Source organism: Ursus arctos, unplaced genomic scaffold (assembly GCF_023065955.2).
Source record: "Ursus arctos isolate Adak ecotype North America unplaced genomic scaffold, UrsArc2.0 scaffold_19, whole genome shotgun sequence".
Taxonomy (NCBI): domain Eukaryota; kingdom Metazoa; phylum Chordata; class Mammalia; order Carnivora; family Ursidae; genus Ursus; species Ursus arctos.
Window position 1 is genome coordinate 22,070,199 of NW_026622863.1, and position 27,379 is coordinate 22,097,577.

At 51.0% G+C, this 27,379-nt stretch overlaps 1 protein-coding gene and 1 long non-coding RNA gene across 3 annotated transcripts; one reads left to right on the forward strand and one right to left on the reverse strand.

The window, feature by feature from the left end:
• Nucleotides 1-27,250, reverse strand: LOC125283288 (uncharacterized). 2 transcript variants are annotated; one of them, XR_008960094.1, is made up of 5 exons: nucleotides 26,034-27,250; nucleotides 13,231-13,461; nucleotides 11,810-11,904; nucleotides 418-457; nucleotides 1-68 (listed from the first exon to the last, which is right to left on the reverse strand). It is a non-coding gene; the product is annotated as an uncharacterized LOC125283288 (long non-coding RNA). The 2 variants fall into 2 exon arrangements; XR_007191021.2 differs by lacking the exon at nucleotides 418-457 and having other exon boundaries at nucleotides 20-68.
• CA7 (carbonic anhydrase 7) lies at nucleotides 2,717-11,641 on the forward strand. Its single transcript, XM_026494929.4, has 7 exons — nucleotides 2,717-2,838; nucleotides 5,426-5,623; nucleotides 8,381-8,499; nucleotides 9,274-9,369; nucleotides 9,472-9,534; nucleotides 10,067-10,222; nucleotides 10,882-11,641. Exons 1-7 carry the CDS (start codon nucleotides 2,799-2,801, stop codon nucleotides 11,002-11,004), a joined length of 795 nt encoding a protein of 264 aa, XP_026350714.1. The 5' UTR covers nucleotides 2,717-2,798; the 3' UTR covers nucleotides 11,005-11,641.
• Nucleotides 27,251-27,379: the final 129 nt, after the last annotated feature.

Genomic DNA, 27,379 nt, shown 5'->3' on the forward strand with positions numbered 1-27,379 from the left:
AGGATCCCCATGAGGTGGGCCGGGCAGGGACAATCCCCTCATCACCTTGTAGAGCAAAGACATTGTACCTTTGAAAGAGGAAGTGCAATCTGGTCAAGGTCACTTGATGAATGAGATATGGCTGTGTAAGCTGTTCCTGCCCTCCTCCCTCAGCCATTCATCATACCCTTCGTACCACCCACCCCCTCCCCGTGCTCCCCCTCCCTCGTAAACAGTGAAATCCTAATGCCAGTGAGACCAAGGAGTAAATTTCAGGGCAGTGGAATCAATTCATTTTTAAAGACAGCACATAATTAAGACGGGAGGCGCCTGAATGGGAGTATAGGCTTTCCCAAGTTGACCTGAATGGGCTGCTGGGGTAACGGGGGCTTCACCTGAAATGGGCAGAAATGGGCAGAGTGCATTGGCTCTTCTCACCTGCCTGAGTGCCCATCACTCCGGAACCAGGAGAAAATTGCTGAAGACAGCATGCAGGAAGGAAAGAATTAGATCAACTTATATTTGGTTGTTAAAGAGGTAATAGTTTCTTCTAGAGAGTACAAAGGAGTAAGCATAGTGTCCCTCCCACCCCAATTCCACACCTTCCCCCACCCTTCCTGTCTCCCAGTCTCCTTCCGGGAGGCAAACACTCTCCCAAGCTTCTCTTAAGTCCTTCCAGAGAAAGTCTTGCATATATGCAAATGACAATCAAATTTAAAATCCACTTCCTCCCCCTCTCCGTGCTTTTAGACATGTCAAATAAGGGACTCAGCAGCACTGGATTTTTATCTTTGCTCTGTCACTCGCTATGTTCCCTAATCAACTTCTCTAAGCCTTACTTTCCTCATTTGTAAAAAAGGGGCAAAAATCCACCTAAGGTTGCTGTGCGGATGAAATTGGATGCAAAACTATATGAGTAATTCCAACTTTTTAATTAAATACTACAAATAAATATTGACTAGGCCTGGGTCACTCTGAAGAGGTGGATCAATGAACTAGATACATTTGACCCCCTCCCTAGACCCTGAGAGTGTTGCCACTCCCCCAGGAGAAGAGTGGCTGCCTCATCTGGCACTGAGCAAGCTTTTTTGTCTTCTTGGTCCAAGGATGACAGTTCTGGCTTAGACCTGGGGTCTTGACAACATTGCATTCTCTGTCACATGCTGATTTGGGGGGCCCCATCCCCTGAATCTCTATCATGAGTCTCTTGCCCCTGCCTGACAGTCATATTTCTAGTAAGGGCACCTTCCAGCTCCTGGGTCAGAGAAGGGCATCTAGGCAGGGCTGGGAAGTCACTGACTGACCTTGACCCAGCCAACCAGTTGTCAATTAATCTCCACAACTCTAACTTGTGGAACTGAGGTTCAGGGACTAGAAGAGGGAAACTGAGATAACCACAGAGATGTAGGGGAGTCAGGCAGACAAGATGGCAGATTCCTTCACAAGGTCAGCCCAGAGCAGGGCCTGAAATAGTCTGCTCTGGTCAAGGTCAAATGGCCTTTCACCTCCTGTCGGGGAGAGGTCCCTGGGTCGGATCATTTGTCTGTCCTTCCATCCACCCATTTATTTGTCTTCCCAAAACTGTCTGCTGAGGCCTAGTCAGAGACAAGGCCTATCCTTGGCACAAGGCCACATCCTAAGATGAATCAGATTGGGCAGCCTGAAGCCAGTGGGTGGAAGACAGAGGATGCACCAGGGAGGAGGGCACAGCAAGGACCAAGGCTTGCAGGTGGGAAAATGTTGGGCCAAGGCAGGCAGTGAGGTCAAGTACAGGGTGGAGGGCCTGAGTTCCCAGCAGGTGTGCCAAAGGTCAGGAAGAGGCAAGAAGAGGAAGGACAAACATTGGACTGTAGAGGGACAGGCAAAGAGTCCTGCAGGGAAGGAGGAAGCAATGGAGAGAAGAAGAGGGTGGGAGGCAGGGTCTTAGGCTTGGTTCTGTGAGGGAGCCAGCTCTTGACCATCTGTCCTCATGCCCACTGGATGCTACTTCCTCCCCATTCCCTCTTTGGGGCCAGGGGTTTGGATTTCAAGTCCTGTCCTCTCTCCTACCCCAGGCTCCTAGACCCCCATAACCACAAGACCCCTGCCCCCAGCACCAAAGAGAAGTGGTAAAGAGCACAGTGTCTAGAGTGAGACCATCTAGGCGTGAATCCCTTGCACGCTGCGCAGATCATTTTATCTCTCTAGGCTTCAACCCTGTCTCTGTGAAAGAGGGCTCCTGGAAGTACCACTCAATGTCTAGGGTAGCTGAGAGAGTTAGATGCCAGGAAGGACCCAAAGCTTGGCCCAGCACCTGCCATAGCGTCTGGCTCCAATTCTAGACACCTGATGGTCAATGCACTTTGCAGTTTAGAGGGGATTCTCCAATCCCAGAGGACTCAGGACCCAGAATGCAGGTCCCCAGTAATGGGATTTGAGGCTCCGGGACAAGCCCCGGGGTGGGATGGGATGTGGAGAAACCAGGGCAGTTCTCTGCACAGTACAGTTTGGAGCCTGTACAAGTGAAGAGGGGGGAGAGTCGTCCCGCGGGGGCGGGAGAGGGGAGAAGGGGAGTAGGGAGAGAGCTTTAGGTTCCCTGACCCCCCCACCTGGACTCAACTCTGGGGTTCAACTGGCCTGCTGGCAGGCAGGGGCGGGGCACCGCCGGCCTCTTTAGCCCTGCTGGGGGTTGGGGGGGGCGGGTCCCCCGGGAACTGCTCCTCCCGCGCGCCGCAGCTTTAAGAGGCTGCTCGGCGGTAGCGAGCGGGGCCGGAGCCGCAGCCGGAGCCAGCGGAACTCAGCGGAACAGGCAGGTGCACGGCTGCGGGGACAGCAGCGGCATGACCGGCCACCACGGCTGGGGCTACGGCCAGAACGACGGTAGGTACAGACCCCGCCGGCCCCGACCCTCTGGATCCAACCCCCGACCCTCGAGCCCAGTCGGATTTCCCGGACCCGCAAGCCCCCCACCCTCCGGGCCGGACGGGTACCCCCATCTGGTCCAGTCCCCAGAACCCAGGCCACCTGCCCGGCCCGAGCCCTGGCTCCCCGGCTCCTTGGCCAAAGTCCGCGCTGTGACCCGGCCGGCCCCGCCGCCAGCGAGCCACCCGGCGGCTGAGACCGCGTCCTGCCGCCTCCTCCGCGCAGCCCCTGACTGCCGTGCTGGCCCAGACCTGGGCCCCGACACTCACTCACCGGTGGCGGGCACTGGGGGCGGAGGTGGCCCTGGGCAGCGGGGGGCGGTCGGGGCGGAGCGCTGTGCGCGGGTGTCTGTGCGGGGAGCGCGCACGGCGTGTGTGCGGGGACCTCCCGGGAGCCGGGCTCTGCTGGACAAGGGCGCGGTGTCCCCGGGAGAGTTTCCCCGCGGAAGTGTCCGAGCTTTTTTGTCGCCAGGTATGTGAGGGAAGGGGGATTTTGGGGTGCACGCGTGTGTCTGGGTGTCTACATCAAGCAGGGTGTCTGAGCACGTCCTGGTGTGAAGCGTGGGAGCGCGTGGCCCACATCAGCCTCCTACCTGGGAAAATAGCTCCCTGATCCTGCCTCAGTTTCCTCAGGATGCAGAGGAAGGGAGAAGAGGCAGAGGTGAGAGCCAGATGGCTTGAATATGGGTCCGGGGCAGGTCAGTTACCTTTTGGGCTATTTTTTACCAAGCTGGGGTGGGGGTGTGGGGTAAGGGCTCCCCCCTTTCTGTCAGGTGAACAATAAGGACCCAAGATCCATGTTGCCAGAGGAAACCCCAAGCAGGGTAGGTGGATGTAGGGAGACAGGGAAGTGCTGGTGAAAGGAACCCTCCTCATCTCCCCTTTTTTAGGGAGAGACTCACTCTTTGAGGCATTGGGGGGGGGATCCTGGGCTAGTCTCAGGGTTAGGAGGTTGCAGTGGGACAGAGGGAGCTAGGGAGGTGCTGTGATGTGTCTGGCTCCCTCTGGGACACAGGAGCATACTTTGGAGGGGAGCCCCCCAGATCTGGCCATGAAAAAGCTAGAGACATTCAGAAAAAGGCAACAGAGACGAGCAGAGCTGGAGAGAGAGGCAGAGAAGGGGCAGGTTGGCAGAACCCATAGATCATCTTCCCTCCAGCACCTGCTCTGAACTAGCTCTGGGTGCTTCCTCCAGAGTCAGAGGCCCCTGACTATATCCTTCTGCTAGTCCTGCCCACCAGCTCTGAGCAAACAGTATCCTATATGGCCTGCCCCATGGGCCTGTCACCCTCAGGCCACTGCCCCTCACCCAGCCAGACTTGGGTCATTCAATCCAGGGGCAACGAGGGAGGGAAGGATGGAGGATAGAGGTGCGGGCATGCTGCATGCTCGCAGGACTTCAAAAATAACCCAGTGGGTCTGGGCCACGATTCTGAGTCATCCATTGGGGACACAGCTCTGTCGGCACCTGCTGCTGTTTTCTCAGGAAAACTTAAGAAGCCAAAAACGGGGAGAAGCACCAGCCGGCAATAGCTCTAAAAATAGGTTGCATCTCAGGATGTTCCCCAGGGAGATGCCGAGCCTCTCGGCTGCAGATGGAGCCTCTGGGAGGCAGGTGGTGGGCGCTCGTGGGTGTGCACGCAGGTGTGTGTGTGTATGTGCTTGCACGAGCATGTGTTTTGCTGTAGTCTTTTATTGCAGACCTGGTTTTGCAACAGGGGGTGTTTGTGTATGATGGTGTATATGCGTGTGTCAGGTGTAGTGGGCAGGACCGTGTGTGTGTTTGTACACGTGTATGTGGCTGGGCCCGGCCACTCTGGGCCTGATGAACCCAGGAAACTGTGCACATATGTGTGCACACATGAAAATCTCTACAGATCTGTAGGCATATGCCAGGGGAGAGCAACTGGGGCTGCCCATGCACATGCTGTATGTCTATACCTGCATCCAAGTTTGTGTGTGTGTGTGTGTGTGTGTGTGTGTGTGTGTCTGTGTGTGTGTGTCTGTGTGTGTACACGAATGGTCCTCAGTTCTCTCATCTATGAAACGGGGATCACACTGGTTTCTGCTTCACAATGTGGTTGAGGAGCAAGCGCATGTCACAGAGCCAAAGCTAAGATGACTTTGGCTTTTGTTATTGTTATCACAAACACCAACACGAACAATGTGCTCAAGGTGTGGGAAGTAGGCCAGATGCCTGGTAGGGTCAGGTCAGGGTCTTCAGAGGCCTGAGGCCCTCTGTGAGCATGTACTGGGAGTTGGGGAGGAGTCACTGCCTAGAGCCACCCCTGGGCTTGTGGCTATATTGTGCTGCCTTCCATGAATTACCTCTCTGGGCCTCCTATCATCTCTGGGAGGAGTTTTCATGAGGCCATTTTGCAGAAAGGAAATGGAGGCAGAGAGGGATGTGGCAGAGCTGGGACTGGAGCTCCAAAGCAGGGGCTGACATCTGAAGGGATACTGGGATACCATCCCCCAGGGGCGTCCTCGGCCTGCAGCCCAGAGATCCAGGCCAGCCCGAGCCCTTGCCCTCTCCCCACCTGCAGGCCCCTCACAGTGGCACAAGCTGTATCCCATTGCCCAGGGAGACCGCCAGTCACCAATCAATATTGTGTCCAGCCAGGCTGTGTACTCGCCCAGCCTGAAGCCACTGGAGCTTTCCTATGAGGCCTGCATATCCCTCAGCATCGCCAACAATGGGCACTCTGTCCAGGTGGACTTCAATGACAGTGATGACCGAACTGGTAAGTGGCCCTTGCCAGAGGCTGGCCCCCCTCCCACTGGGGTCCTCACCCTGCGTGGGGCAGGCTCAGGAAGTGCAGGACGCTGTGGTGGGGAAGGAAGGCACCACCTCTCACCAGCTAAGAAGCCTTGGGCTGAGCCTCAGTCTCCTTATGCATACAATGGCAGCAATAAGACCCTCTTTTCCTCTCTGGAGTCATAGAGAGGAAAAGTGAAAAACTGAAGTGATGTTTGTAGTGCTGGCATACAGCAGATGCTCAAGAAATGTGAATTCCCTTCCTTCTCTTCCATTTACTATGTTAGGTCAGATTTGTTTTCACTCCAGGCCCTGTCACTGACCTGCTGTGTGGCCTAAGGCCAAACCCTCCTCCCTGTGTGATCTGGCCAAGCCCAGAGAGAGAAGGGAGCTAAAGTGTTCTGTGTGCCAGGTCCTTTGCTAAGGTCTTAGGCGGCTCTTTTATTCCTCTAAAGAACCCACCTCTAAGATGGGCAAGCAGAGACTCAATGAGTGGGGGAGTGCCAAAATCAGCCTGGTCCAACTCCAAAGGTCTTGTCTCCAGCCACAACCTCAAGATTCCAACCAGCTTGGGCCGGAGAAAGACCAGCAAGAACTTATGACATCTGTTTACCCTAGGTTGAGAGTCCAGATTCTTTCATAATAAATTCCTAGGCAGAAGCCTCAGGAGTGCTCCTCAGTGAAGAGATTTTATCCCTATGAACAGGCCTATGAGGGGTAGAGTAGAGCAAGGAGGGAAGCTGCTGGAGTTTCTTGTGTAAGGAAGTAACTTGTATTCTGCCCCTCTCCACCTCTCCCCACATACACAATGAAAGCACACAAGGGAACTTAAGTTTCAAGCAGAAAATCAAAAAGGAGAGAAGAGGAGGGAAGCCAGAGAAGAGTAATCTTCGTTGCTTAGCCCTGAGTTCCCTAGTAGGCTAGGAAAAAAGGGAAAGAGGACCAGCTATAGTTCTTGTTGCAGAAGGGAAAAAATCTAGCAGATCCTCAGAAGAGAGACAACACTTCCTAGTACTGAATTTTTAATAAAGCCTCTCACCCAGAGCTTTGGGGAGTGACATGGGGCTCTTGACGACCCTAAGTGACAGTTTATAAAGGAGTAGTTTTCATAGGACTGTACCTTCTAACAGCCTTCAGAAGGCATTGAGGGTTCAATTCAGACCTCAGTAGCTTAGTGAAGGCCATTGTTGTCAGGAAGTGGGGAGGGAGTCCAAGGGGTCACGCCTCTGGATCACTGATCCAGTGGCTTACTTTGAGGCCTGGCTGGGGCTCCCTCTCCTACCAGAATACCCAGGCTTAAGGGGGCAGGGAGTCAGCAGAAAGAGAGTGGGCTTTGGAGTGAGACCGTTGGGGCTCTGCCACTCACCAGCTGTGTGACTTTGGGCAGGACACCTGCTTTTCCAAGCCTCAGCCATACATCTGTCCAACAGGGGTAATAATATGTTCCTCTCAAGGACACTATGGGGGTTGATGCCAGCAGAGTGCTGAATACACGGTGAGTGCACAGTGAATGATAGTATGTTCTAGAGTCAGGACAGAGGGAGAGGGCTAAAGGTGCCAAGCTCAAGGGGTTAGGTAGGGAATTTACTCCCTGAAAGACCATACCACAGCATCCCAGGTGGGGCATGCTCTGAGGGAGCTCAGCCTGCAGGCCCTGCTGCTCCTGCTTCCCCAGAACTGGACAGCCTGATCGGGCCCCTGTCATGGCCACCCTCCCAGATTCCCTTTGTCAACCCTCCAGCAATGCTATGGACAGACCCTGCTTCTCAGATAAGGCCAGGGAGCAAGGAAGGGCCTTTGGACTCTTCGGTCATTCTCCTCTTCATAGGCCCACAAGGGGCAAGGCCCTGCCCTGGTCACCCATCCTGGAGGGGCCTCAGAGTGGAACTGCCTAGGACTGTCACCTGATCCAGGGGCTCACATTCAGGCCTCACTGGGGCTCCCTCTACTGCCAGATCCCTTTCACCTGGAAATTCAATCAGTCCCAGGAGGCCTTGTGCATGGCCCCAGTTCACCAGGTATCAGGGTGAGAAAGTCACAAAACCAGCACAAGTAGGGACCTCCCAAGAGGCCACGGGAGATGGCCTGGGCCTGGCCATCAGAGTATGGACCTGCATGAGCTGGTTTCTGGACAACACCAGGTCCTGAGACCGCTCAAGATTCTGGGGAGACAGTGTGATCTGGTGAGTAAGGGCTGGGGCTCTGGACTTAAAAAGGAGATACAGGCTTATATCCTAGCACAGTGCCTTTCTGTGTGACCTTAGGCAAACGCCTTGCCCTTTCTGTGCCTCATTTTCCTCCATTATAAGATAGAGAAAACAATAGGTTCTGTCCCTCATGACTTCTATTAGGCTTCTAGAAGGACCAAACAAAAGAATCCTTCCAACCTAGCCCTGGGTCAGGGATCCAGACACGAGAGGCCTCTTGTTAGTGGTAATGGGGGCATGGGAGACAAGGTCCCAGCTTCCATGCAAAAGTGGGTGGGAAGGGGGAGGACGGCCAAGTGGACTGGTGTACTCTATCACTACCTCTGCCACCTGCAGGCGGCCAAGATTTCCACCCTGGCCCTGTTAAGGGCCCAGGGGACTAGGTGAGGAAGGACCCAAGCCTAGTTAGCCCAATGAATTTTCCAAACGAAACCTTTTTCCCCCTCCTGGACACTGGCCTGGTCCTGGCACCACCACCTGCTGGGCCGTGTGGGATCTTTCACATCAATTACTACACACCCCACTTCTTCCTGCAGTGGTGACTGGGGGGCCCTTGGATGGGCCGTACCGGCTCAAGCAGTTCCATTTCCACTGGGGCAAGAAGCACAGTGTGGGCTCAGAGCACACGGTAGATGGCAAGTCATTCCCCAGCGAGGTAAGGGCCCTCTATCTAAATCCCTTTACTGTTTGGGGAAGGACAGGAGAGTCAGGGACTTGATGGGTGCCTGGTGTGGGATTCTGGAAAGGGTGAGGAGGAGCACCCAGGGGGTTTGGGAGAAACACCTTCCACCTGCCCCCAGGGCAGGGTCTTCCACCTGAACTCTGCCCACGGATATCCTGGTCTGTGTGTCCAGAAGGAGTCTTCTGAAGGACAAGTCCAGTCCCACCATACACTTGCTAACAGCCCTTTAAGGACTGAGCCTGGCATTCGAGGCCCCACACGTAGTGGCTTTGCCTGGCCTCATCTTTTCCTGACCTCTCCCTGTATTGGCCGGCGTGTGATGAATCTCCTGTCCACACCCAGCTCTTTCCAACCTCCAGGCTTTCGCCTCTGCTATTCGCTCTGCCTGGGGTACCTTTCCCCTGGGCTCCATCTGATAACCCTCTACCTATTCTTCAAATTCAGCTGCAGGTACCGCCTCCTCCAAGATGTGTCTACTTCACAGTTCACTGAGGGCAGGGCCTGAGCTAGATTCCTCTTTGGGTCACCTGGGGCTCAGGAGAGTGTTGGGCCCAGAGCAGTGCGGATGCTATCTGCGACCACTGGAGGCTCCACTGGGGGCTCTTCTGGGCCCTCCCAGAGGCCTGGGAAGTTTAACAGCCTTACCCCTCTTGCAGAGGGGCCAGGAGTCCAGCGGGAGTGAGGGAAGCCTGGCTCTGAGCGCCCATGGCCCCTTGGAGGCGCTAAGCACTGGCCTTGCCCCTATAGCTGCACCTTGTTCATTGGAACGCCAAGAAATACAGCACGTTTGGGGAGGCAGCCTCAGCACCTGATGGCCTGGCTGTGGTTGGGGTCTTCTTGGAGGTAAGGGGTGGTTACTGGGGCCAAGAGGGCACGGGAAGCCTAGCACTGCCCCTCATTTCAAACATGGTGGGTGCTGGGCTCACACTACCCTTTCACTGACAGACAGGGGATGAGCACCCCAGCATGAACCGTCTGACAGATGCGCTCTACATGGTTCGGTTTAAGGTGAGACCGGGGCTCCATACCCCTGACCCACAGCAGCCTGGAGGGAGGGAGGGAGGAAGAGGCTGGAGCAGAGAGTGTGCCCAACCACTGCTCTGATCTGACAGCAAACCCCCGCTGAGATGAAGGGTACAGGTTAGCAGCTACAGTGCCCTGCAAATAACTCCTCTTCACTGGAGTCAGTGGCCGCATGGAATGCCCAGCACACCACCTGGTTGGGTACAGGATTGGTAAGATGCTTGTGGTGTCAATGGCCATCCTACAGGCAGCAAAGGGCAGTTGAAGGAAATGGCAGAGAGAGAACACGGAGACCAGAGAGCTCTAGGAGCCACAGCTTTTACATACCAGCAAACAGGTGGACAGGGCCCAGGCCGGACTGGAAGATGGCATCTGGTATTACAGACCTATGCCCACATTTGCATCATTGGGCCAAGGAGAAGCCTAAATCCCGCTGACAGGAAAGAGCGGGGAGGATGCTGGTCTGGTCCTAGCAGCAGGTCTGTGCTGATTCCTGGGTTTGCCTGCCCTGCCCCAGGGAACCAGGGCCCAGTTCAGCTGCTTCAACCCCAAGTGCCTCCTGCCTGCCAGCCGGCACTACTGGACCTACCCGGGCTCCCTGACGACACCCCCACTGAGCGAGAGTGTCACCTGGATCGTGCTCCGGGAACCTATCAGCATCTCTGAGAGGCAGGTGAGTTCTTCCAGAGTACCGGGTGGGATGGGAGGATATGGCACTCAGGGCCCATCCCAGGGAGTGCGACTCTCCCAACAAGCAAGCTACAGCTTATGGTCCCATCATCAAGGCTCCCATCTTTTGCCAATAAATATTTAGATTCTTTTTTTTTTTTTAAGTAGGCTCCATGCCCAATGTGGGGTTTGTACTCATGACCCTGAGATCAAGAGTTGGATGCTCTATGGACTGAGCCAGCCAGGCGCTTGCCCCCCCCCGCCCACCTTTTTTTTTTTAACATTTAGATTCTTGGTTGGGAGTTCGCTTGGTTGTTAGTCATTAGGACCTAACCACAGGCTGAGAGGGGAGATCCCTGGAGCCTAGGACCACCCCTATTGTGTTAGAATCTGAATCCTGCATTTGTTGATAAGTGATAGCTAGATGGAATTGGAACTGGAGCTAGGTGGAACAGGGTCTAGGTTCAGAGGCCTTTTAGTGGTTGAATAACTGAGCTCAGGATCCCAAAGAGAGAATGAGTGGGGAGGAGTAGGGACAGGACCTAGGAGCAAGAGGAGGGAGAGGTGGAGCTCATTGGCAAGGTATGCCAGACGCTCTGTCTGGGATCAGAGAGGACCACAGCACCCCCATTCTGCCCTGAGTATCTCTTCCGCCTTCTCAAGATGGAAAAGTTCCGGAGCCTGCTTTTCACCTCAGAGGATGATGAGAGGATCCACATGGTGAACAACTTCCGGCCGCCACAGCCACTGAAGGGCCGTGTGGTCAAGGCCTCTTTCCGGGCTTGAGCCACCCGCCTGCCCAACCGGCCACTAGAGCACCATTTTCCCAAGGGCTTCCACGTCAGCAGACACCAAACCATCCGAGGCTCCCTGCCTGGGGGGTACTGTGGACCCCCCCTTCAGCTGGCTTGTTCCTTGGCCACCCTGGAGGATTCTTGATGGGACCCTCAAGTCAGGGGACACCCTTCAGCTGGGGACAGGAAGGACAGGCACTGAGCATGGTCCAAGCCTGAGGCTGCCTCTGCTCTCCAAGACCCAAAGGCCCCTGGGAATCTCCTCCTGTCTTCTCCACTGGCAGTGGCAGTAGCCCCACCCTGAGCTCACACTGTGACAGACGAGACCGAGCTCTCTCGGGCAGGCAACTGGCATTGCCAGAAAGACTCAAGCAATAATTAGAGGTGGGCAGGGCTGCCCTCTCAGCGTTACCTCTTCTGCAGGCCTCCGCCATGCACGCACCTCACTGCCGGGCCATTAAAATCAGCACCCAGCCTGCTGGAGATGACATGGCCTTTTCCCTCCAGCCACCTGCTGCCATGGGCAGACACTGGCTACAGCTTCTGTAGTATCTTCCCTCATCACCACCCAGCCACCAAAGCCACCTACATGACAATCCATCCATGCAATGATTAATAAACTCATGAATTCATGCAACAAATGCCCACTGAGTGCCTGTGCTATATCAAGGACGGTTCTAGGCGTTGGGGGAACTGACAGTGGTAAGTCAAGCAGAGTATGCGGGGAGGGACAAGGGAACTGAGCAGGTGAGGGTTATATAGAGGGCAGGGCAGGGGCCATGGGAGCAGAGGCCTACCTCATCTGGTGAAGAAAATGAAATTCCAGCCAGTATTCCAAGGCAGAGAGAAGGGGCCAGCAAGTTTGAAGTCAAGGGGAAGCAGGTGTGCAAGCCTAAAGACGAGAGAACACCCAGAGTGTAGAGTTAGGAAAGCTGCCTCTGAAGGCGGGCCAAGGGCCAGGGGGAGATGTCTGACTCTCTCCTTAGGATCTCCTTAGGATTCACCCCCATTTTATAGACGAGGATGATTAGGCTGAGGGAGGGTAAGTAGGCAAGTGGTAGAGTGGGATTTGAACCTGGACCTATCCCGTAACTCTCCTGCTCTATGCCAGAGCAACTGGGTCCAAGGGAGGGAGGGAGGGGAAGGCATGGCTGCGGCCGCGTGGAGCTGGAACAACAGGCCGACGCCTTTGGCCATGCCAGGAACCTTGGCCAGCCCCTCCCCGGGATGGTGGCACGACCGGCTTGACACCACAGAGGACTTGAGAAATGGGAGCTGGTTTTATAGTAATTATCCCAAGCCTGCCAAGAATCCTCACCCATTAAATCCTTCCCCTTAATTCGTTTTTTTTTAATTTAAAACTATTTTTAAATCAAAAATGGCCTCCTTATAATCACAGCCCAAGATTTGACCCTTTTACATTTGAATGGGATGCCCCAGCAGGATCCCAAATGCTCCACCAATCCTGGCCTCAAGGGACCAAGGACTGTGACCTCAAGGGACCAAGGACTGTGACCCAAATCGTTACCCAGAGCAAGACTGCCTCCTGGGCCTGATGCAGGGCACATTTGGAGCACTCAAGACAAGATGGGCTCTGTTTATTCCCAAGATCCCAGAGAGCTACCCCCTGGCAGCCAGGATGGCCCTCGAAAAGATCTGGGCTGGTGGCCCAGACCAGTGGCCACAGCATGCTGAATATGTGCCCAGGCTAGGGGCATAATCTTCCCTCCAACCTGGAGGAGCCAGGCCCTGAGTCTCAGAGCATCTCTTCTCCGGGCCTCAGGAGATGGGCTGGCTGTAAAGACCTGGCCCCCTTGAGTTCCGTCTGCAGAGGACCTGCTCCCAACCTTGTAGTTACCTCTACAGCTGCTACCTCTGCAGAGGCCTGAGGGGTCCCCATAGGGCTAGCCAGGGACACCCATCTGCTAAAGTGCTCATCCGAAAGGAGAGTGGCCTATGGCCTGAGCAAAGGTTGGGGATATGGACAGAAATGGGTCTGAGATGAAGGTTGCCAGGTAAGCCGAGAGCACCGCTGTCAGAGTTGATGTCTGGGAGGGTGCCTCACTGATATCCAAGCTGAGAGGTCCTGGAGCAGGACGGAGGCTTTGACTGCAGCTAGGGCTGGCCTGAGGATGGGGTCAGACAACAGCATCTGCCCAGCTGGGACACCTTGGGAGCCCCCCATGTCCATGGGTCACAACATCAACTCTGAACTCACCCTCGAAGGCAGAATCAACTGCTGGTTGGTCACAATTCTGAGAGAAGTGGGAAATGTGATTCTGGAGCTTGGAAGGTTCTGGTATTTGTCCTGCAGCCAGAGGCAGGGCCTGAGGCATGCAACCCTTTCGGAGCCTTTTCTGCTCACAAACTTAGGGCGGATGCACCGGGGCCCTCACACCTGGGTGTTGTACCACATGTCACTCAAGTCCTCAGAAGCTTGTGTTCTCCTCTGTAAAACGGAAATGGTATAACGTGAGTCACATATGTAATTCAAAATTTTCTCGTAGCTCTATTTTAAAAGGTAAAAGAGGGGGCGCTCAGGTGGCTCAGTCAGTAGAGCATATGACTCTTGATGTAGGGGTTGTGAGTTCAAGCCCCATGTTGGGCATAGAGATTTAAGTAAATAAACTTAAAAAAAGAAAGAGAAGAAATATTAGTAAATAATAAAAAGAAGTAAGTGTATTTAATTTGAATAATATATTTTATTTAACTTAATTATGTCCAAAGTAATTATCATTTCAACATGTCATCCGTGTAAAAAAATTAACAAGACATTTTACATTGTATTTTATGCTACGTTTTTAAAATCCAGTGTGTAAATTACACTTATAGTATATCTTGATTCATAGTAGCTGCATTTCAAGTGCCTAAGAGCACATGTGGCCAGTGGCTACCATATTGGATAACATAGCCCAAAACGGATGTTTCCCTTCGCAGGGCCATCTGCTAGCAAGGTGTCCAAATAGGCCCTCTGGCTGGGCTGGTAGCCAGGCAAGGTGGTGGCAGGAATGAGTCAGATCTGCTCCAAGCCTCTGTCCTCCAAAAGGGCAGTTTCAGAACATTTGATGCCAAATTGGCTCCCTCTGTCAGGGCCTTGCACCTCCAGGAAACCTTCACCCTAGCTGGCCCTGCCCCAGGTCACTCTGCAGGACCTTTGCTGTTCTTCCGGGAGAAAGGCCAAGACCCTCAGCAAGGAACTGACTGCAAGAGACCATCAAGAGTGGGGGAAGGTGGTAGTGTCCCCGAGAAGGGTCCTGGCTTGGTTGAGGAGACTTGATTAGTCTGAGAGGGCTTCCTGGAAGAGGGGTCCAAAGTCTAAATAGTTGGCACCCCAGCAGAGGCACAGAAGCCTCAGCAGCAGTGAATATTTACCAGACCGAGAGGAAAGCCTGGCTATCACCCAGCATGCATCAACAAAGAGGAGATGTGTGGCTGGAGACACAGGGCTCCCCAGACTCTGGAGGCCTCAAACGCCAGGGAAAAGTCTACCTTTATATCCAGGTGGCGTGAGGAGCTGCTGGAGATCTGGAGCAAGAGCTGAGGGCCTCCCAGATTGGAAGAAGAGGACTTTCTCTGAGGCTCAGAAAGCACTAGGCATCATTTGGCCTGACTCCACCTTCCAACACAGGCTCAAGTGCAAATTCTGGCAGGTACAATTCATCAGGCCCTCCTGCTGCCCCTCCTCGGCCCTGCAGAATGGACTCACGCCTGGGCCCTGGCAGTTCTTGGCTTGGCAGTATGTGAGTCTAATCTAAATCCCTTCAGCTGCAATTCAAATGTTTTTGTCTTCAGAGGCATGGGAGGGTGAGCAGGTGGCTCTTTAGTCCCACTGAGTTGCTCTCTTGGGCCAGGCATTGCAGGAAAGGTACGGGAACACAGGGCTATAGGGTCACCTGGGCTCCCAGGGGTCCCTCAGGTTTTCAGGAAAGAGCTCTTCCTCCTCTCTCAGCTCCTGCTGTGAGTGGCAACTCCTCGGTTGCTCTGGGCATGGTGTCTCCAGAGGGCACACTGTCCTGTCTCTCCAGTTACCCAGGCCTCCCCAGGGAACTGGGAAGCAGGTCCTTGCTGCTGCTGCTGCTGCTGCTGCTACCGCTCCCGAGTATTCGAGTAGAGTTTGGAATTTCTTCAGCCCGAGGAAGCCACAGTAGGAATCAATAAGCAGCCCAGGGAATCCCAGAGTATCCACACCAAAAGAATTCCTGTTCTGACCCCACCAGCCATACAGGTAGAACAACTGAGGCCCAAAGACAGAACGGAGTCTGCCGAAGTGAGTTGGTGGGAGAGCTAGGATTTATCACTCTTGGTCCAAGGCTCTTCATTCCTTGGGAGAGTACACAGCAGAAAGACCCCTACACAGAATAACTCCGTGCTTGCCTGTCATGGAGCCCGGCATCTTGCCATTTGAGCTTCAGTGCTCAGTTGACATGGTCGCCTGATGAAATGCAGGTGCCTCTGGGAGGCAGTAACACCCTCTGGGGGAATGGTTTAATCATCTCCTTTTCAGTCTGTCCTGTGAGCTCTTCTCTGCATCTTGGTTCCACATCTGTACAATGTGTCAGTGGGAGGGCCGAGGAGTCTAAGGTAGGACTTGAGGGAGGAGAGAAAGCAGATTTCCCAGAAATAGAGCCAAGCTGTGGCCGAACTGGGGGCCAGATTACAGCTCTGGATCTCAGGATGTGGGTCACCCCCTGTGCCCCTAAACTACAAGGGACCAAGGTGCTGGGCCCAAACCGTCAGGGACAGATGAACCGGAAGAGTCTCCCAAGCCCCCCAGACCTTTGCCCATCAGTGTGACAGGACATTACCTGAGCTGAATTTCCAGCCAGCCCGGGTAATGGGGGCTCAGAGCTGGATTGAAATGGTTTACAGGAAGTAAAGACATTCTGTGTGTTTCACATACCCAAGTCCATGAACTATGACCCATACAACAACGACATCTGTACTTTAGAAGTCAGTGCTTGGAAATGATTTCTCTCCTAGGACAGCAGAACTCTAATGGTTTAATTTCAGGCAGAGGCAGGTGAGCTGAAAAGATGTTTTGGGGGCAGCCAAGCCTTTGAAGCCCTGGCCCCAGCACTAAATCTAGAAGCCTGTGGTTTCTGGGGGCAGTAGAGGGGACGTGGAGGGGAGCTCCTCCCCCCTGTTGCAGCTTGGGTCTACTAGGTGCAGAGCTGCTCACATGGGCCCTATGACCCCAGGTTGGGGGTGGGGGAGCCCTGCATCAACCGGGCTACTTTAGCTGGTGCCAGTGGTGGCTCCAGCAACTCCTGGGGGCTCAGATCAGGGCAGCAGGAGCCAGCTCTACAGTCTTTGGGGCGCCTGTCTCAATCTCAGTGCCCTCTGAGATCAGAGGTCATGATGAGGGAAGAAAGTCAGGTGTCTGGCAGCAGGCAAGCGACCAACCTCAGCCAACTTTCCTAAGCCCATACCGTAAGCTGAGATCCCTAGAGATGGAACCTCAGTGCCTGTGGCCCACAAGACTTGGCCATGTCAAGAAATGTCAGGCTTGGGATTATTCTTTTTCTGCCCCTCTCCACACTGACACCCAGGAAAACTGGGGTTGCAGCCATGGGAACAGAGATAGGAATGGCCAATGTTTAGGGATCTGCTAGCAGACCCAGAAACCCTTACCCCAAAACCTTTTTATTTTAGCAGACTTTAGAAAAGTTAAAAAAAATAATACAGTGAATATACTGTAGAGTGGTCACCAGACCCCCCATTTTGTCACATTTGCTTTCTCTCTCTCTTCCTCTCTCTCCATATGTATACATTTTTCCAGTGCATTTCCTAAAAATGAGGGCATTCTGTTATGTAACCACAGTATAAGAATCAAAAACAGGAAATTAACATTGTTACATTCCTATTATCTCATCAACATGCCTTATTCACATTTTGCCAGTTGTCCCAATGTCTTTTGTAACAACAATGACAAAAACTCCCAGACCATGTCCTAGATCATGTACTGCATTCAGTTGTCCAGTCCCCTTAGTGTCCTCTTCCCTAGACATTTCCTCCATCTGTCTTTGCCTTTCTTTTTTTTTTTTATAATGATTTTTTATTATATTATGTTAGTCACCATACAGTACATCCCCGGTTTTCGATGTAAGGCTCGATGATTCATTAGTTGTGTATAACACCCAGTGCACCATGCAATATGTGCCCTCCTTACTACCCATCACCGGCCTATCCCATTCCCCCACCCCCCTCCCCTGTCTTTGCCTTTCATGACACTGAAATGGTCAGAGAGTACAGGCCAGTTAGTAGCAGGATGTCCCTCAGTTGGGTTTGTCAGATGTTTCCTCAAGGAGACTCGGGTTATTTGCTTTTCATAGTCTGAACACACCTATGGAACCAGCATCCAGATCAGCAAAAGTATGTTTCCAGCACTCCCAAAACACCCATGTCTTCATCAAGTTCCTACCTCCCAAAAGTAATCACCATCTTGACCTCCAATAGCATAAATTACATTTGTCTGGTTTTGAACTTCAAATGAAATCATTCATTTCAGAAACCTTCCTAGTTTCTGGCTTTTTGGCTCATACTATGTTTCTGAGATTCCCAGAGCCGACTTTTTTTTAGAGCCTACTTTTTATAATAATAAATGCAATATAATAATATAATATAATATAACATAATATAATAATAAATGCAAATAAATAAGCCTTCAATGAAAAGCAAAGAAAATACAATTTACCTACATGCCTGATTTCAAAAAATCACTTAAATGCCTTAGTTGTAATATAAAGAGCAGCCCTTTATATTACATGTTTATTTATACAAATAACATAATTTTCAATAAAGTAATGCATGTATCAGAATGTAAATGCTAGCTCACAAGGATGTGATGAGGTCTTTTGAGGCTTGTGCCCATATACAGAAGCCTTGTAACATGGCATCTACAAATTCATTCCAAGCAGAAGGACATGAGTATTGCAGCCATCACGGTGTGATTTTCCTAGATGGTGAACAACTCCTGTACTTTTTAGAACAGACATGAAAATATCCCATCTACTCATTGATTTGAAAAATGCATTTATCCACTATACAATATTTTATAAGTCATCATATTTTAACTCATAGGAAGTGAAATTTTGTCTCTCAAGATTATGAACAGAACAATGCACAAATTAGGGGCGCCTGGATGGCTCAGTCGTTAAGCGTCTGCCTTCGGCTCAGGGCGTGATCCTGGTGTTCTGGGATCGAGCCCCACATCAGGTTCCTCTGCTGGAAGCATGCTTCTTCCTCTCCCACTCCCCCTGCTTGTGTTCCCTCTCTCGCTGGCTGTCTCTCTCTCTGTCTAATAAATAAATAAAATCTTAAAAAAAAAAAACAATGCACAAATTAGGCATAATTGGCAAAATTCCAAGTAACATAAAATACAATAATTCATTATATATTAAAACTGTGCAGGGACGCCTGGGTGGCACAGCAGTTAAGCGTCTGCCTTCGGCTCAGGGCGTGATCCCAGCGTTATGGGATCGAGCCCCACATCAGGCTCCTCCGCTATGAGCCTGCTTCTTCCTCTCCCACTCCCCTGCTTGTGTTCCCTCTCTCGCTGGCTGTCTCTATCTCTGTCAAATAAATAAATAAAAATCTTAAAAAAAAAACTGTGCAATCATCACTCTGTGTTTCCAAATAAAATGGAACCAGGTCATACGGAGTGAATAAGTCACGGGGATAAAACAGAATATAGGGAATATGACAATAGCTAAATCGTGGAAGGAGCCGAGATGCCCTGCAACAGATGACTGGATTAAGAAGTTGTGGTCCATATATACAATGGAATATTACTCAGCAATCAGAAAGAATGAGTTCTCAACATTTGCTACAACATGGACGGCACTGGAGGAGATAATGCTTAGTGAAATAAGTCAAGCAGAGAAAGACAACTATCATATGATTTCTCTCATCTATGGAACATAAGAACTAGAATGATCAGTAGGGGAAGAAAGGGATAAAGAAAGGGGGGTAATCAGAAGGGGGAATGAAACATGAGAGAATATGGACTATGAGAAACAAACTGAGGGCTACAGAGAGGAGGGGGGTGGGGGAATGGGATAGACCGGTGATGGGTAGTAAGGAGGGCACATATTGCATGGTGCACTGGGTGTTATACACAACTAATGAATCATCGAGCCTTACATCGAAAACCGGGGATGTACTGTATGGTGACTAACATAATATAATAAAAAATCATTATTAATAAAAAAAAAAAAAGAATATAGGGAATATGGTCAATGGTATTGTAGTGTGATATGATATGTAATAGTATAATATGATGACAGATGGGTCTACTCTTATGGTAAGCATAGCGTAATGTAGGAATTTGTCCACTCTGCTGGACACTTAAAGCTAATGTAACATCGCATATCAACTATACTGCAATTTAAAAAAATAATTGGAAAAAAGGAAAAAGGTTGTAGGCTCCAATGAAGATAAACTGATTTTTCCCCTGTCTGAACATCCAGGTGAGACACTGGAAGGTAGGGCAGGACTCAGACAAGTCTTTGCTGTGTGAAACTGCCCTGTGGGACTTCTAGCACCTCTAACAACCCCGAATGCCTGGAATCTGCCCAACCATGTGACAGGTGCCCCCCAGATGCCCTAAATGCTCTCTGAGGTGGACCCACAAGTCTAGGGGACAAAAGAGGAGGCCATCTGGAGGTCAAAGAACCACAGGGAGAGGCACCTGAGTAGGAAACAGGGTAGAGGGTTAGGCATGGCCTGAAGGAGGTGGGGCCCAGGTGAGAGCACCAATGGGGGGTTCTAAGGTAGGGCCTCTCCATAGCCAGCAGGCTGGTCTCTAGGGATGGAGGGTTGCAGACCCCGTGTGAACTTTGCTGACTATCGCCCCCCCTCCTCCCTCGGAGGATGCCACCGGGACCTACACTTTCCTGGGCCCTGCATGGTTATCTGCTCAACTGCTCTGGGCCCCAGGGACTGCACCTCCTAAGACATAGGGGGCCCCATCAGCCGCAGCCCCTGCGGGGGCCTCCATGAGCTGAAAACCCACCTAAGCCACATACTGAAAGGATTATGGGATCCTCATATAGGTAATTAAATATAAAAACAGTGCAAGATGTTACTGAAGTGATAGGTAACTATAAAGAAGGTAAACATAATTCTGATTTCTCTCATCATACTTTTGTTTTAATAAAATATTAACTAACAAATTATTTTAAGGTACCTTCCTTTGGACCTCCTCTGAGACCATGCTCCATGGGCCTGTGGGGTGACCCACCAGTGAACACAATCCATGAATTGACTTTTTTTTTTCCTGAATTGACTCATTTAATTAACTCATTTCATTAACTGACCCAGGACCTTTCGAGGTGGGTACCATTCTTATTCCCATTTTGCAGATGAGATACTGAGGATCAGATTGATTAAAACACTTGCTCCAGGTGACATAGTTGGAGCTGGGGCCAGGATTGACCTACCTCTGAGCTAAGCCTGTGCCACCACTCTCTAGGCGCCTTGAAAGGCACTAGTCAGCCTCCCCACTGATGACAGTGTCAGCTCCTGGTACAAGCATTGTAGAGGGATGCATATGCATGCATACAGACACAGACAGACAGACAGACAGACACAGACACAGACACACACACACACGCACGCACGCACGCACGCACGCACACTCCCTCCACCAGCTCAGGGAAGCAAGAGGTTCAGGTGCTTCCTGCAGTGTGTTTACGCCCCCTTGTGGCCACGTGTGAGGCTGTAGCTTGGTCTCTGGTCCATCCTAGTCAATATCCAGCAGCAGGGGCCCAGCCTAGCTAGCTATGCCAGAAAAGAAACTTGTGGGGGGCGGGGGGGAGGTTTAGGAGGGGGCTACTACCTGTTAAAATATTTAAAGTACTTTTGCTGCTGTTTGTGCTCCTGCTTTGCTGAGCATCCTAAGCTCTTGCTTCCTCTGCTGTTCAGGGGCTCCAGGCCTGGATGGAGCAGGCAATTGGTCAGTGCCACCAAGCACCACTAGACTATTGGGAAAAGGGCATGTGAAGGCCTGAGGCAATAGCCTCACTGTTCACCAAAGGTACAGAGGATAGAGGAGGGCATTCTAGGCAGGGGAACAGCAGGGACTTTGCCCTGGAGGTGGTTACATGACACTGAAGGTAAGCGTGAAAAAAAAGCTGAATTAAATTTGACCCAGTCTCCAGCATAGCCTGGGGATGGGGGTGCCCTGATTACAGTGATGGGTCCTAGTTATTCAGACAGAAATAGCTCCAGAGCCAAGGAAAGGAGGACAGCTCTGCTTCAACACCCCCACATACTCCTTTCTGCCCCCATTCCATGGTCACTATACAGCTAGGAGGAGGGATATGACCCTACAACATACATGGGATGACTGCTCCCGGTCAGCAGATGATGATACGGAGACTCTAAACTTGACTGAGGTCCCTTGCCCAAGTCATGTATCCAGTCGACGACAGTGCTGGGGTTCTTATGTCTGCCTGACCCACACCCCAGCCTCTGAAACCACAGGGCACCCTGTGCTAGGGGAGGCTCTTGCCTTTTGGAAAAGCAGGCATAAAAAATGCTCAAAAACTTCATAAATGAGCCCTGAGGCCACAATGCCACCCTGGTCCTTAGGCAGAGAAGAAAAAATACCCAGTCTGTGGATTCTCAGCCTTCTCCAAGAAGTAGGGTGTTAAAGTGGAGGTTTTGATTGTTGCTATTGGCTGATTAAAGTATATTTGCTTTTCCATGAGTGTGTTTGCAATGCACTAGCCCTGCATGCCCACTAAGAGACCAGGCTCAGAAAAGACACATACATTGTCAGCACCCATGGAGATGAAGGTCCAATTTAAATTAGTCTTTACCTAAAGATGCCTAAATAAGGGGCGCCTGGCTGGCTCAGTCAGTAGAGCATGTGACTCTTGATCTTGGGGTTGTGAGTTCAAGCCCCACATTGGGCCTACACCTTACTTTAAAAAAAAAAAGGTAGTCTAAATAAAAAGACAGTATTGTGAGAGAGTAACTGTGTTCCCTCAGGGGAATTCTTCCTCTGGCTTCAGAGAAGCTGAAACTGGCCCCTTAGGCTATTGAATGTGGATAAAACGTTTCTGGAAGAGTGGCTTGGCTGTGAGTCCAGAGAGTAGGGCTTGGACTCTTCTTAGCCACAAGCATAAAAGTGGGACCTCTGGAAACCTGGGGGAGTCAGTTCAGGTCTCTGGACTTTATGTTGCACTTCAGAGAATGGATATATGGGCATCTCATGAAGTACATGGGTTCTCCCAGATGTGATTAGATTTTATAGCAAAAAGGAGGTTCAAGGTGAAATATTTGGAATTGCTGCAATAAAGTTGGATGAATTCCTTTTATTGCTTAGATTTCTCAGTGCCTTGACTAAGTCGCTGTTCATTGTGAATCTCTTCCAGGGGTGGGTAGTAGAGATGGGACTCTTTTCTCTTGGAACTTTTCTGGGATGGTGCTCCACGGAGCACACTTTCAGAAAGCATGGATGAGATGCTTTCTCCTGTTCTTTCCAGCCCTGGCCCAAGGGCTGAAGCAGGGGCAGGTAGGCCTGGCCATAAAGTTCAAGCCCAAGACCTTTGTCCTAGCTGTTTTCTCTTCATGGAATGCTCTCTGGCAGATAGGCCAGGCTCCCTCTCTAACCTCCTTCAGATCTCTCTCCAAAGCCTATCTTATCAGAGGAGCCTTCCCCGATTTCCCTATATAAAATAGCCCTCTGGTCCCCACCCCTCTCTGAAGCTGCCTCCCTTGCCCCAAGACAGCCCACTGGGCCTTCTCCTTTCCCACTCCTACATGTAAGTGTGTAGGACAGACATTATTGGGGATTTTCCTGATTATTAAATACGTGCTGCATGTTAAAAAAGGGGGGGAAAGTGTATAAAGAAACAAACGGAAAAGGAAAGAATGTGAAAGTTTCATGACCCAGAGATAAGCATTGTTAACCGTTTTGGCACATGGCCTGCTTCTCAACTTTTCTCTGCACGCAAAGAGGCATGCACAAAGGGAAGAAGAGAAGTAGGAAAAAAATGCGTAAATAGGGGCGCCTGGGTGGTTCAGTCCTTAAGCGTCTGCCTTCGGCTCAGGGCGTGATCCTGGCGTTCTGGGATCGAGCCCCACATCAGGCTCCTCAGCTGGGAGCCTGCTTCTTCCTCTCCCACTCCCCCTGCTTGTGTTCCCTCTCTCGCTGGCTGTCTCTCTCTCTCTGTCAAATAAATAAATAAAATCTTTTTAAAAAAATGCATAAATAAATAATTGTTGCTATCACCCCCCCCACACACACACACATTGTAATCTGGTTTTTCATCTGATGGTCGGCTCTGTCCTAGCTAATAGCTCCTTCCTGGCCTTTTCAGCCCCACGCTTGGGTCCTGTTAGATGCCGGGAACCCCTGCTCAGGTGGTACTGCGCCCCCCAACCCTAAGCCTAGCTCACTGTGTCCCTCAAGGAATTGCTCCTGGGCCTGAAAGGGGTGCTCCAGGTGCTTGGGGTGGGAGCTCCACAGGAGTGGCACAGAGCGGCTGCTGGGCACCCTTAGTTTCTTGGAGAATTTCACAGGGCAGCACAGGTCATGCCACAGTGCCACTGCTTGCTGATCGAGCCTACTCCACACCCTGCAGCTGCAACAGAAAGCACGAGAAAGCAGGCGCTTCTGAGGGGCTCCAGGGCTGTCTTCCAACTTCCTCTTGCTTCCTCTTACCCATACCAAACCCCTAGAGCAGTTATTTTGCCCACATTTACTTTCAAGAAAGGACATGACTCATTGGCAACTTGAAGTGCCAGTGACAACTACCAGGCCCACAAAACTGCCCCTTTCAAGCAAGTAGTTCCACAGAGGCTTAGAGAGAGGAAGTGAACGGCCCAGGACCACACAGCAAATAGATGCAAGAGCTAGGCCTCAGGTGTAGGACTCCAGGATGATGGAAATTTCTGGGCCTGCCAGTGAGTAAGTCTGAGTCGAGATGGCTGTGGGATGGTGGTGGTCAAGGGACTGATTGCTTGGGGGTCACAGGAGATGACCTCTGGCCTAGGTCATCACAGCCTTGGGTGCAGCTGATCCACCAAGCAGGTGAAAGAGATTGATCTGTGTTTGGAAGAGCCTTCAAGACACAGAAACACCAGTTGAGTTTCCCCCAAGGGGTCTGTGCATCTGCCTCCAGTGAAGGGCAATCTTTAGCTTTGGCTCTATGAGCTAGAAGCTTACCACAATGACTTTGAGCCTTCCTGATAACCTGGCAAGCTCTGTTATTTCAGAGCGGGTTTGAAAAGAGGGCTGAGACAAGACTTGTATTTTTAAAAAATTCCCAAGCCTTTGTCACTAGCATCCCCAAGACTTGCTAAATATGTCCTTCAGTTTGCTGCTCTGTAGGGACTGTTAACCATTCCCTCTGAAGGAGACGGGGCCCTGTGGGGGGGTGTGTGAGTGTGCATGCATGCACACATGTGTCCATGTGTATAGTTTGGGAGAAAATGAAACCAGGAAAAGCCACGTGCTTGGGCAAAGGTGGTGAAGCTGAATTACTTGATTTGGGATGGCACCAGTCTGGGCAACAATTGTCTGAGAGCACAGATGTGCTCAGATCAGTAGGAAGGCTTTTCTGGATTTATTCAGATGTGTTGAGGAGCGCTGATGCTCCGAACCACTCCACGGATAAGCACACCTGCTTGCTGGCAAAGAAGAAAGATACCTGAGGTTTTTACAGACTTTCCCAGATATCAGGCCTAGATATTATAATTTTGGCAGTTGGAAAAAAAACTGGCTGTACCATCTGAGTTCCCCCGACACAACATCATCCTCAGATCTAGCTTTCCTAACATTCCATAGAAGCTCTTGTCTGTGTAGCCAGAAAATCAGGGAATTTTTCCAGACTCATCCAAGGGATCTAACTCCCTACCCAGGTCAGGCTGTTTTTTAAAATACAGTTTTTCTGCTGCTGCTGCTGCTGCTGCTGTTGCTCCTTCTCCTTCTCCTCCCCCTCCTCCTCCTCCTTCTTTTTCCTGATTATACAAGATAAGCCAGATGCAGTGATATATACATATGTTTACCGTAGAAAATTCATAATGTTTACCTTTGTCTCTTTTTTTAAAAAAGATTTTATTTATTTATTTATTTATTTCATAGAGAACATGCAAGCAAATGTGGGGAGAGTAGAGGGAGAGAGAGGAGAGGGAAAGAATCTCAAGCCGACTCCACGCTGAGCACTGAGTGTGGAGACCAAGGTGGGGCTCAATCTCACTACCCTGAGATCATGATCTGAGCAGAAACCAAGAGTCAGACGCTTAACCGACTGAGCCACCCAGCCACCTGGACCTCTGACTGTCTCTTTAGGATGAATTGAAAGAAGTGAGTAAGTGGATCAAAGGTCAGTCCGTTGGGTAGCCTAGACGGCAGTGCCTACTCACCAATATGAAGTACCAATCATGTTTTAATGTTCGTCAGGTTGATTGACAAAAACCAGTATCTCATTTTAATTCATTTGCTCGGTTCTGGCTGAGGCTGAATATTCTTACATTTCCTCAGAAAATGACAGCTGATCTGCTGCTTTTCCTTTTTCAAGGAGAGATAAGTCCTTTTCTTTCATTTTTCTTCTTATAAGACCTTGAAACAAAGAAGCACTGGGAGACTGGCTGGAGTTCTTGGGCTGGCCATCATATGTCAGTGACTGAGCTAGCTATAGCCTTTAAATGAAAGTTCCAGTGTACACAAAATTATCAAGGGTACAGTTTTACTTTGGAATTGTTGTGTGTGTGGTAACTTAGAAAAACTCTGTGGTTTCAGAGTTAGCAGAGTGATGTAATTTTTCTCAGGAAAGTGTGGTGGGGGCGGCCAGCTGTGTGTCTCCAGCAGTCACCTCAGGCACCCATAAATGCCTACAAATGGAGTAATTAAGCTATGTCACCCTTTGTCACCCCAAATGAATTATCTACATGAAAAATAAAAATAAAATTGCACCCATTTCTTTAGAATGCCTTAGAGTTATTTTTCATTTCAGTCTGAAACAGCCTTCTCAATATCCAGGAAGAGAGATATTGCAAATTCGGACTTACTGGTAAAACTTCCGGAAAGGGCCAAGGGTGAGTGGCAGTATAAATGTCATATCAGGAGCAAGTCTGACAGGAGCAGTTTGACGGCAGGCACATCCTTGGGTCCAGGTGGGCTGGCCAGTCTCTCCAGGTAAGCTGGCATGTCTTCCTTCCTGAAGACCACATTCCCAGGGCTCTCTAAGTGGCCTTTCTGGTCATCTCCTAGTTTTCTCTGCCTCCAGGGAAGGACTGCACTTGCCTTACCACAGTTAGTAGAAGAGTTTGAGTAAAGCCATTAGTAAGCAAGCAGGGGATAACTAGAATCCCACAAGGCGAGGGACTGAGGGATTATCTGGTGTCTTGGTCCTCAGCCTTTCTCAGCCTACCAACCACTAACCATTTCTGGAAACTGTCAGTGACCAGACCAATGTAATTGTCTTTCGAAGACCAATGTAATTGGTCCCTGGGGGAACCAATGAAGACTTTAGAGCAGGAATTTCAGTTTTAGAAGGGTCACTGACTATTCTGTAGAGGAAGAGCTGCTAAATTGGAAGTTGAAGGCAGGGAGACCAGATGAGAGGATGAATAGGGCAGTGAAGTCGCTGAGACAAATGCCTGGATTGGAGAGATACTTGGGAGATAAGATGAACAGGATTAGATAACTGACAGGCGAGGGGGTGGAAAGAGGGAGTAGTCGAGACTCCCAGGCTTCCAGGGGCACCCGGGTGGCTCCTCAGTTAAGCCTCCAAGTCTGGGTTTGGGCTCAGGTCATGATCTCAGTGTCCTGAGATCCAGTCCCCAGTTGGGTCTCCGAGCTCAGCGGGAGTCGGCTCGGGATTCTTTTCCTCCCCTCTCCCTCCGCTTCTCTCTCTCAAATAAAGATAAACAAATCTTAAAAAAAAAGAAAAAAGAAGAAGAAAAAAAAGACTCCCAGGCTTCTGGTTTAGGCTATACGGGAAGATGGTGGGCCCATTACTGGGTTAGGGTAGCAGAGGAAGAGCAGGTTTGGCAGGAAAATGAGTCCCCTGCAAGATGTGTTAGAGGCTTACATAGGGCCTCCAGAAGGAGGTGTCCAAGTGGTTGAATATAAGGCTGTGGCGCCTAGGAAAGAGGTCTGGACCAGTCGGCAAAGCAATGGAGAGGAGCCGTGAGGTATTATTAACAACAGTAAGGAACTGAGGAGGCTGCGGGGTTTGTGATGTGAGTGTGGAAGGTCACGTGGTGGAGTTGCCAGCCGGACGCTCAGCCCACTCACCATTAGAGCCCAGGAGACTGGTGGGGATGGGTGGGGAGGAACCGGATTCTGTCCCTCCCGCCCTGCCTACCCTCTCGTCCTCCTCAGCCATTGGTCAATTACTCTGTCCGTCAAA

Excerpts from the sequence above, each read along its gene's own strand:
- CA7 (XM_026494929.4), top strand. The coding sequence starts at position 2,799 with ATGACCGGCCACCACGGCTGGGGCTACGGCCAGAACGACG. Across the intron at positions 8,500-9,273 it reads GCAAGTCATTCCCCAGCGAG|CTGCACCTTGTTCATTGGAA; the intron begins GTAAGGGCCCTC and ends TTGCCCCTATAG. Across the intron at positions 10,223-10,881 it reads TCAGCATCTCTGAGAGGCAG|ATGGAAAAGTTCCGGAGCCT; the intron begins GTGAGTTCTTCC and ends CGCCTTCTCAAG.